Raw genomic sequence first — 11,561 nt, 5'->3', positions numbered from 1 at the left:
GTTTAGATAATTAAATATATTTTTATATTTTATAAAATATTGTACTTTATTATATTTTGGACTAAATAATGGAAGAAAAAAAATTCATTTGAAGTTCAACTTCGCATGAATTGAATGCAGATGTACAGTTATACTGTGTTAGGGCGCCCCCTTTGGCGAATGTATTGCATATTTGATCCATGATACCGCAGGAGAAAATTTACATGTGGATGCTGCAGAGAATGTATAGTGACTTTTAGTTAATCCAACTTCAGTGATGTTTTTTTTGTTTTGTTTTTTAAGTCCAACATATACATTTTTGTTACTTTTGTTACATCTTTAAGATAATAGTACACTACAGACAAAAAAAAACAAAAAAACAATCTGGTCAATTTTGAGATTTTGGGTTATTTTGCGTCCATGTCCCAAGTGTGGTGTGTAGTTGTAAGAAAAGATATCCAAAATGCACATTTGAATGCATTGGTTATTTTTTTTATTTGCACAGGTTCTAAATCCTGCCTACAAGCACGTCAGCCTTTGAAAACAAACTGAACATCCTATAATTATCAACATAATATGAAAAGTGGACTCTAAAGAAACAAGTTGTTTTTTGTTGGATACAGGCCATATGGCATGATAATGGATAATGGGCTGGTAATGAACAATCAGATAAAGCAGCAAAGGAAGCACTTCAATCGGAAATGACAGAATGTAAAATGCCAGCATCTGACATTTAAACCCATATTGAATCTGTACATTTACAGTAAATGGAAAATGGAATGGAACAAATGTGAAAATAACTATATGAGGTGAATCTAGTACTAAATTAATAGTTAATTGTTATTATTTTGAAAATCGATATGACCAGGTTGTATATATGAGATGCAGAATTGGACAGTCAAGACATATTGAAAGGGGAAGAAAAAACATTTTGGGATTTGTGTAAGAATTTCGCGAGTGTAAAACATATTTTAATAGAATATCCTTTTAAAAATTATATTAGACAACATTTTTATTCAGAAAATATATTAATGGACATTTTAAAAAAGGTTTCTTCTTGAATAATTTAATCATTTCTATGAAATATTAAATTTAAAGGTTCTATGTAATTGTAATTATTATTACTGTTGTTATTGGTCTGATTTTGTTTATTGTTTCTTAAGACAAAATTGTTAAATTATTGTAAAAGTATTGAAGTGATTGTAATCATAATTGTTATTCTTTTTTAAATACTGTTGATTGCCATGAATATAGCCTTTGCTGCAGATATGGCATTAAATCAAATAAATACGTTGGTTATTTTATTACACTATATCGCTTTGAGTCTGTAGGTCTCAATTACAATACATATCTTGTTCTCTCAATTTATTTTCTCATACACTCGTCAACAGCACGTATGCTAAACGAACCCCGTTTTATTCTTAAGTGGGGGTTTTTTCTCTCCAAGGGGTTTGTTCATATATCATTGCGCACCAAAATTCTCTCTGTAAATCCTTTAACTCTAGTATGGCACCAAAATGAAACAATTTTAAATCTGGCTTTAATTATTGTTGAGTTTTCTGTTCTTTAAATGTTTGCAAATGAGTTAATTCAATTAGATCATGCCTCATTTGCATATTTAAACAAGATTTCAAGACATGTGTAATGCAAATTTACAGTTTAACTGGGGAAGTATGGGGATATACATATGCATATAACGAATACAAATGATAGTTATCCAACAGATAATGATTTATTAAATAAACGGAATTCAGATTATTAATATGAAAGCACATACAAACAAATTCAAAGTGTTTTATAATGAAGGAAACAAATTCTGGTAAAGCAAAAGACATGTTTATAAAAACATTCTCACTATATTGGATTTAATTTTTCTGCCACCACTTGCACTATGTACAAAATTGTCTATCCAAAACAAGAGAGCATCCTCACCCCTTATCATACAGCAAATATTAAATCTTTTAACAAAAATGGATCTTCCACCTGATTAATGCATTCTGAAAAATCCCCCCTGAGAAGTACATAAGCATTCAAACATGTACAGATATCATTGGTGTGAGGAATTAAATCGTAATGGATGTAAAGCACTATTATAACTTTAGTGCAAGGCAAGGTGTAATTGTGTAAAACATGCCCGTTCACTACCTCCATTTATATGACCAAAATGGTGCGTCACATACTCTAGGGTCAAAAAACATCTTTGTGTTTAGTGGTCACTCATTAAAGTGGGAAGTAATGTTATGATTAATTAAAGTAGGCCTAACCAATAATTTATTCAGCAGTCAATGTAATGGTGGCATCTCTCTGAGAAAGAAAAAAAACATAAAACAAAACAAAACTGCGCTCTAATATTTTTATATTAGAGTAGGAAGATATTTAATCTTACAAGTGGGCTGGAATAGTTCCAAATCAGAAAATTTGAGATGTATTATTTTAAGATGTGCTAAATAGTCACTCTATGCCCTTTGTGGAGTTGTGCATTTTTCACAGCGTTCTGCCTCGGGGAAAATGAGGAAGTCGCAGGTAGCCGCCCGCTCGGGAAGCACAGGCTCCGGTCCTTTTGCTAAATCTTTGTGCCCCGAGCCCTGGCAGACAGAGTACCTTTCCAGGTCCTCGAGGAGGGCAACAACCTCTTCTGTTGTGGTGAGACGAGACGGGTGGCTGTCGTAGAGTTTGTGGGTGGGCAGCAGGGGTTGTCCCTGGACGCTGATGTGGTAGTGGAAGCTGGGCTCAATATGAACTATGGTGTCTGCCATAGTGGAGCGTTTGGAGCACTGCATCAGCTGTAACCGAGGTCCTTCCACTACAACGCAGAACCAGAGGACAGGAAGCACCATGCTACGAAGAGATTTCAGGAGCGGCATCAGTTCATGATTGAGGTCGATGCCTTGGATGGTGGGGTCACTGTCTGCCATGCTGAATATCTGAGTGATCTGCAAAAGGCAGAAGAACATAATCACTGTTACCACACTGACTTCCATATTATGTGATTCAGACAATATCCATAAAACGGCTCCTTACCGATGGACAAGACTCGCCCTCCTGTTGTTCTTCTTGACATGGTTCCTGACCGGCCAAACCTTGTGATCGATTCGCTTCCCTCAAACTCTCCCCAGCACAGCTTGGTGGAATTGCTGTAGTATCATACCTAGCTGCAGAAAGGACCTCTGGTCTCTAGAAATAAACGGGAAATGCAAAGGCAAGCAATTCATTGACTGACAACAAGTACTGGAAGTTTTTTTGCATTTAAACATTTATGTGAAATGGACAACTTTCGTAAACTTATAAAATGTCTTTACTGTCATTATATTGCATCCTTGCTGAATATAAAATACAAAGTAATTTTGTTTTTTTTTTACAAATTTGAAAAAAAATTTGGTTTATTTTTATTTATTTAAGCTTAAAGGGGTACTTCAGCGCTGGGAAGATGAATGTATATTTAAACTGTGTCATTTATGTTGTAGAAATGTGAAATTATTTTTGAATTTGGTCTTTTCTAGACTGAGAAAAGACAGAAAATGTATTTGTCTCATGTGGATGAAAGACAACAACTCCCAGAATGCACTTGCTTCGCTGCCCAATGAGGCCACTCCCAAAGCCACGGCCACTGGTTATCACTTGCCCACCATGACACCGCCACCACCGTCATTTTGATTTTCATAGTAATAAAATCATTCCGTTCAGTTAGAGAACAGACACTACAATTAAAAACTGAACGTGTCTTTTCAATAAAGTGTGAGTGAGCCGAACGAAAGTCACGACACAAACGCAGCAGGAGTCAGATTTCATTCATCACGAGAGAAGAGCTGAGCAGAGCTGAGGTAAGCGTGGCAATCATTCACGACGTGTGTGTCCAGTCTGGTACATTTTCAGTTCATGCCTATGGAAGCTTAACTTTCATAGGAATTCATTGAAAAGTTAAAAAACACACTTTGCTCCGCACCTCTCCGTTATGAATCCCCGAGCCGAGTGGCCGTACGCATTTACATTCTGTGAGTGAGATCCCACCCCTATGGGCGGGTTGAAAACATGCGGAACAGTTCCTTCTGCTAGCCTCTGGCCAAAAAATCCTCCGATGATGCAAAATGATGATATTTGCGTCATCTGAGGATTTTTTCCAGAAATAAAATGCCTAATTCTCTCGTCTCAGGGGGATATGAGGGGGGAAAGTACGATAATTTGAATATACTACCGGGTTTCTACTGATACAAAGCTTAATGCTAATCGCTGAAGTAACCCTTTAAGAGAGAAAACCATAAGGAGCTTACCACAGACAGAAAGGCTCTGCTACTGATGCCACTGCCTTGAAGCCCATTTTCTTTGATCATCTCCGACCGTCCCACGTGCAGCTGGGGGTTTCTCATCTTCTCAAGAGATAGGGGATGATGTGATACAAACATATTTATATAGGTCTATTCAAATAATAAGAAAATATATTCTGGCAACCAAATAATCTTATTTCCGGCTCTAGGGAAAGCTTCTCTGGGATTTGTTTTTTGGAATCATCATGACTTGATTAATATTATATGGCTGTTATATTGATTTTCATGGCGAGAACATACCTCAAATTTTTGTGGATTGTAGAGTGGGATGTTGTTCATCATATGACTGTTTGAAACATCAATATAACTGTAAGCCTAAAATCAACAAGAAAAACAGAAGAAAGTTACTAGAAGCTAACAGGAAAAAGTGTTAATGCTTTAAGGACTCTACTGGAATACCTTTCCATTGAAATTTGCCTGGAGGAACCTGTCTGGATTTACCATCCGGCCAGCAGCCGCGGAAGCCTTTTGCACATAGTGTTCAGCCTCATTATCTGAAACCTCGAAATCCCACAACTTTTTGGACCTGGGTCTACCGCGTCCATACGTGTAACGTGGCCTACCACGGGTAATCCAGCCCTGAGAAAAAAGCATCTCCGCCTCATCCATGGGCAGCAAATGCTTCTGTTGAACACAATTGACATGATTGTCAGCGCAATAATCAGCATCACAATATCTTTTAGCCAGCCAGAAGGAAAAGAAATAAAGCAAGCTGCTAAATGAGAAACATAAAATACCCATAAACAGAAGTGTATGGGATTTAACTGATCTCATTCCACTAAACAATTCCAATTTCTTAACTCTTTTAGTGAACATATCTTTACCTACACATGGTCACACAAACTACCAGAAATGCACATAAAAAGGAACATTACTTGGTTCCTTTCGAACTGAAGTTTTTATTTTATTTTATTTTGATAATGAAAAGTTTGTAACCAGACTATAAAAGTCATTGACTATGAATCAGTTAAAAATTTTAATCACACACACACACACACACACACACACACACACACACACACACACACACACACACACACACACACACACACACACACACACACACACACACACACACACACACACACACACACACACACACACACACACACACACACACACACACACACACACACACACACACACACACACACACACACACACACACACACACACACACACACACACACACACACACACACACACATATATATATAATTTTTTATATAATTTAGCAGACAGCTAAAGGTAAAAGAATGCTCCATACAGCAATATTGTAATTCATATACAAAAGTGAAAACTAAAATAAATAAAGATGCACAATACAATTAAAATATTTTGGAAGCCCACCATAGCCTCTCTTTGGCACTGTCGTAGACGGCATTTCTGTCTTTTTTTATTTCTGCCTCCAAACTTGGGTTTGTCCATGCAAAAATCACAGCTTCCACAGTCTGTGCGGCGAACGCAGCCTTTACACTTCCCGCAGGAACGGCGACGCACCTTAGGTACACCCATCTGCAAATCAAGTGATTAAAAAAAGAAATCGACATTATTTTAAGTGTCTAATTACATGATTGTATAAAATATTTGCAGCTTAAGCCTCAACCACTTGGGGGAGAGAAAAAAACACAAATCAATAAATTACAACTATGAAGGGAACAAATACTTTGTATTTCTCCTCAAACCATGTGCATATCTGTGATCAAGGCACTTGGATAAAGCTACTGCAGTGAAGCTAGAACTCTACCTCATCCAGGCCATTGTCCCCATCATTACCCCCAAAGAACATTGACAGATCCTCTGAGTCACTGTACTGCAGATAGGAACTCTGCTCACAGGAAAACAACATTTAGATATAGTTGTTTTACAGCAATCTCTCAGAATACTTCAGACAGATTATTTATAAGACTGTTACCTGCGAGTCCTCAAATTCCTCTGAGACTGAGGGCTGAAAAATAACGAATGATTAAAGCTTCTACAAGCATAATGAAGTAAAAGTGCACTGTGTGAAAAGAAAAGATTTTTTCCTCACTTTTGAAATATATGAAGCTGTGCTCAGTGATCCAGCAGTGTTTGAAAAATGCCCCTCTGATATCTGTGTATTAGATAAAAATTAAGTAATTGTAAGGATTTCCATTTCAAATAAATGTGTTTAAAACTTTCGATTCATAAAAAGTACCAAAAAAAATGCATCACATTTCCATAAAAATATGAAGCAGCATAAATGTTATCAACATCAATAATTTTTTTTTTGAGCACCAAATCAGCATATCAGAATGATTTCTGAAGACACTGAAGAATGAAAAATTCAGCTTTGCCATAACAGGAATAAATTATTATTCAGCTATTATTACATATATTTTGTTATCTAATCCAATGTCACACATAAAGTGTGGACAAGGGTCCAAATACTTTCTGGGCAACAATTGTAATTACACAATTTTAGACATTTATAAATTAAATTATAATAATAACAATCAGAATTGAACCACTGTACCTTTACACTCTTGTCCTTACGGACGGGGTGCAAACACTTCCTCTTGCGACATTTGACGACTTTCCGAGAGTGGATATTAAGCCGAAGACGTAGTCGACCATTTCTGCAACTAACACATTTTCCACAGTCCACTGCAGTTTGGCATGCCCGGCATCGGCCACATGGAGTCCACTAAGCACACACACACACACAAAAAAAAAAGTAATTTTATTTTTAACGCAATGCATTACAAAACACAAAACAAATGACATAAAAACTTACCTTTTTGTAGGGTTTTCTGCGTCTCGCTATTGCTAAAACAACAGAAAGCATGATCACCAAAGGAACAGCAGCAATAGCCAAAAATGCACTCTGTAACAATTTAATTCTGTTATAACGACAAAGCTGCTTAATAACTGTGCTCAAAAAACTGAATGTAATGCTAAAAATACTTTTGACTTACATGCGTTAACCTCTTGCCTGCAGTTCTGGCATATAGTTTGCCCCTCTTCAAAACTAAAGGTTTTTTTACATCTCTCGCAGATGCTGAGTACAAACAAAATGAGAGTGACATGAAGAAAGACAGTCACACCACTGTTTTTGACACTTATGCTAGAGTGTAAGAAAAAGAAAAGACACGGCCTACCCATACAAACTTTGTGGAGCTCCACCGGTGCCATTAACAGGCCTATCTGCAGACGCCGGACGACCCAAGGGAGGAACAGTTGGCTTTGCAGAAACTCCAGGGAGAGCAACAGGAGGGCGAGTGGCGGCATTTGGTATAGTGGTATCTGTCCTAGGACTGGTAAAGGTACTGCATTTCGGTGGGGTAACGGTATTACTTCCCTTTTGGATGGAATAAGAGCTCAACTTCGGAACAGTACCGCAGCTGAGACTTACTGAAGATCCTGGATTACAGGCCGTGCGACCTGCATCCGTTACTTCATTAGGAAAACTGGGTGCAGAAGAGGGTGCCACAGGAGAATCCAGTCTCTTTCTCTATAGGTACCAGAATCAATTTAAAACATATGTTTTAAAGAGGCAAATAAGTTTCATAATAAATTAATTTTGCAACATGAACTAGGGCTGGGCGGTATATCAAGTTTGTACGATATATCGATATATTTTTTTAGAAACGATATGGAATGAGGCAATATCGTTTATATCAATACACAGTAGATTGATACGAACGCATCTGAAAAATAGCGGAGTACCCAGAATGAGCTGATGCAGGGAAAGTGCATGATACAGTTTGTCCTTAACATGTCACATGCTTTATATTAAGGGCTACAAAATAACTGGTAAGATATAGTTAACATGTATAGTTTAAAGCAGCTTGCCCTGTCAGATTCTCTGAGAGATAGGCTACTTGTGCTGACAGACAGATAAATACTTGCAGTGTTTAATGCGTTTGAAATGTGGTTCTTTCATCAGTGCATAACTTACATTTCACAGGTATATTCTCAATCTGTAAATGTTAGAAAGCCATGCAAATATGTCTATTTTGCTGTCAGGAGAGGACGAGCCTACTGCAAGTGAATCTCCGCTAAAATTCAGGCTTCCGTGAATGAGCGCCAAACAGACAGAGCGCAATAGAATAGGAACGCAATAATTCTGACTAAAGTATACATATTTCTAAAATATTTGTTTTTGGACAATAAATGTGCCATATTTGGAATTTTAAACCTACAAGTATGTATATTTTTATGAAAGTATTCATTATAATGGGCTAATCAAATATAGGCTAATATGCTTTTGTTTTTATTTAAATTTTTAGTTTAGTAAATCTTTTAAAAACAAAATTATAAATTTTGTTTTTAGATTGTAAACCCCCTTTTTGCCCATAATATTTTGCATAGCCTACATTACATTCACTGTATTTGTTTATAGCCTTCAATATCAACATTGTTTTTAGGACGTGAAATAAAATTATTAAAATAAATACAGATTAATTTTTTTATCCAAATAGAAAACATAGAAAATACCGGGATATATACCGTGTATAACCAAAAAATACAGAGATATGATTTTTTGGCCATATCGCCCAGCCCTAACATGAACTGAATCAACACTAACTCGTGGTGAATAATGACACTAATGTCTTCAGTAGAGCTGCTTATATCTGAACTGAACATGTTTTATAATTGATGAACTTTACACAGTTGAATAATGACACTATTGTCTCTCTAAAGCTGCTCATTTATTTGATGACGTTTATATAATTGATTCTGTCATTTTCCTGTTTATTACTGTGAAGCTACTTTGAAACTGTATTATATATAAATAAAGGTCACTATACAATTAAAAGAGGATGCTGATCATCTCCTCACCTTTCTTTTTCGAGGCCCATCACCAAGAAATTGGCCTGTTTTAAAATCAAAATTTGTTAGGTCCACAGAGCTGCTTATATGTTTCAAAAGCTCAACCCTACTTCTTACTTTGCGACCTCTTGGACTGAAAGGGAAAAAATAAACAGTGATTCAAAATTAAAGTATTATGCAAATTGTATCGGTTACATTTTTAAAAAATTAAATGAACTATACCTTATATAGTATGTATCACTGCGTCCTTCACTGTTGCCGGACCGACGAAAAACCTGCTTGCGTTTCCATCCTAACCCTAATGACGGACAATCTTCCCAGCCTTCATCGGCCTCTACTTGTGTTCTCCGTCTAGGTCTCCTATATGAAGAAATGAAAACATACAATGTAATGCAGTGCATAAGAGGAAAGACGTTTTAATAAATAACATTTTGATGTGTTTAATGAGGAAGCATCCAGGTCATGTACATACCCAACACCTCTGCCACCTCTTTCTCCAGTGCTTTTCAGACCACTAACCGCACTCCCACTCCACTCACTACCAGCAAGGCTCTCTACTTCTCCATCGACGCTCTGGCAATCAACATCTTCACAGTCTTCATCGAGCGGCTCCAGCCAGTCACAAGGAGGTTTGTCGACATCTTTGGAAGACTCACCTTCCATTTCGGTTACAGATTCCTCTTTGTTTTTGTCCGGGACATGGTCCTGAATGTCTGTGCTTGCCGTAGGTTCTTTGTTTTCCTCTGTATTTGCATCTTTTCCTTCGGATGTTGGTTCTGCAGGAACAGGTTCTTTGTTTTCCTCTTTATTAGCATCTTTTCCTTCGAATGTTGGTTCTGCAGGAACAGGTTCTTTGTTTTCCTCTTTATTAGCATCTTTTCCTTCGGATGTTGGTTCTGCAGGAACAGGTTCTTTGTTTTCCTCTTTATTAGCATCTTTTCCTTCGGATGTTGGTTCTGCAGATACAGGTTCTTTGTTTTCCTCTGTATTTGCATCTTTTCCTTCGGATGTTGGTTCTGCAAGAACAGGTTCTTTGTCTTTCTCTTTATTAGCATCTTTTCCTTCGGATGTTGGCTCTGCAGGTACAGGTTCTTTGTTTTCCTCTGTATTTGCATCTTTTCCTTCGGATGTTGGCTCTGCAGGTACAGGTTCTTTGTTTTCCTCTGTATTTGCATTGTTTCCTTCGGCTGTTGGCTCTGCAGGTACAGGTTCTTTGTTTTCCTCTGTATTTGCATCTTTTCCTTCAGTTGTTGGTTCTGCAGGTACCTCAGCTGCTACTTCCTCTGTCTCCATGTTAGTAAAGCCTCCCTGTTCTTCTTATTTGAGCTGCAATAAGAAAATATGCATTAGTAGAGATAGTGCTTCAACCAAACAATTTTTGATTTACATAACTGAATGGTAAAAAGAGATAAACATATACTTTTTGTCCAACTGAGGCTCTTATAAAGTCGAATTATCTGAATACTCTTTGCAATATGTTATGCATTCAGCTTAGACACCTGCAATTGTGTCCAACGGTTAACTGTCTGCCTGTTGTTCTCCCTATAGGCAACAAACGATTTATTTACAAAAGCACGACTTTTGGTGCGCAAAATACTGTCTAGATAGTCAGCACACTAGGTTTTGAGACACAGCCTAACACGTATTAGCGCCAACATTTAGCGTGGTGGCTAAAGTGTTAGCAATCGTGAAATGATAGTAAATAACACTGGATACTGAGGTTTATCCAGATTATTTGCTGTTTTTAATGGTTCGGTTAAACTACAAGTAATAAATACATCTCCGCCATTTTAAAAACCTACCTGTGAACCCCTTATCGAGCCTTCACATAGATATATTTTAAATAACCGATACAGGAGAGAAGCCGGAAGTGGTGTTGTAACCCGGAAACACGTGACTCAAGCCGTCTTTTTTTTTTTACTCAAGCCGTCTGAATAAATTAAAACACTCACTTTTCACGTCACGCGAAGATATGTTGGGTAGCTTGATGTATCATTTCATTTTTCTGTTTTACAGTCTATGGTCTTTCTAATCTTTGTACTGCTACACAACAAATCTTAGAGATTTAACAATGTAGCTTATATACAATTACTTTATCACCGTAAACATTTGCGTGAAAAGAAAAAAAAGTAATGTCTCCAGATGTTGCAATATTTTGTATTTCTTGCTTTTCATTAACTTTATTTTAAAATAAAATGCTTTTATTATTATTACAGAGCTCAGATTTTTGGATCCAACTGTATGTATATGAAAAATATCTGATATAAACATTCATGAGGGAGTTCCTCACTTCAGAACACCACGGCGCCACACACACACACACACACACACACACACACACACACACACACACACACACACACACACACACACACACACACACACACACACACACACACACACACACACACACACACACACACACACACACACACACACGGGATATACATTTCTTTGACTATT

At 37.1% G+C, this 11,561-nt stretch overlaps 1 protein-coding gene across 1 annotated transcript; it reads right to left on the bottom strand.

Annotated features, from left to right (window-relative positions):
• Positions 1–1,509: 1,509 nt before the first annotated feature.
• On the bottom strand, positions 1,510–11,003 carry mbd1b (methyl-CpG binding domain protein 1b). Its single transcript, XM_079844342.1, has 17 exons — positions 10,901–11,003; positions 9,571–10,424; positions 9,321–9,458; positions 9,108–9,231; positions 7,424–7,776; positions 7,241–7,323; positions 7,060–7,091; positions 6,799–6,969; positions 6,334–6,396; positions 6,217–6,249; positions 6,049–6,129; positions 5,652–5,816; positions 4,701–4,925; positions 4,542–4,616; positions 4,248–4,343; positions 3,001–3,153; positions 1,510–2,912 (listed from the first exon to the last, which is right to left on the bottom strand). Exons 2-17 carry the CDS (start codon positions 10,389–10,391, stop codon positions 2,436–2,438), a joined length of 3,090 nt encoding a protein of 1,029 aa, XP_079700468.1. The 5' UTR covers positions 10,392–10,424; positions 10,901–11,003; the 3' UTR covers positions 1,510–2,435.
• Positions 11,004–11,561: the final 558 nt, after the last annotated feature.

Source organism: Gobio gobio (genome assembly GCF_949357685.1).
Source record: "Gobio gobio genome assembly, chromosome: 19".
NCBI lineage: Eukaryota > Metazoa > Chordata > Actinopteri > Cypriniformes > Gobionidae > Gobio > Gobio gobio.
The sequence above is the reverse complement of the archived record's forward strand: the minus strand, read 5'-3'. Positions and strand labels throughout refer to the sequence as shown.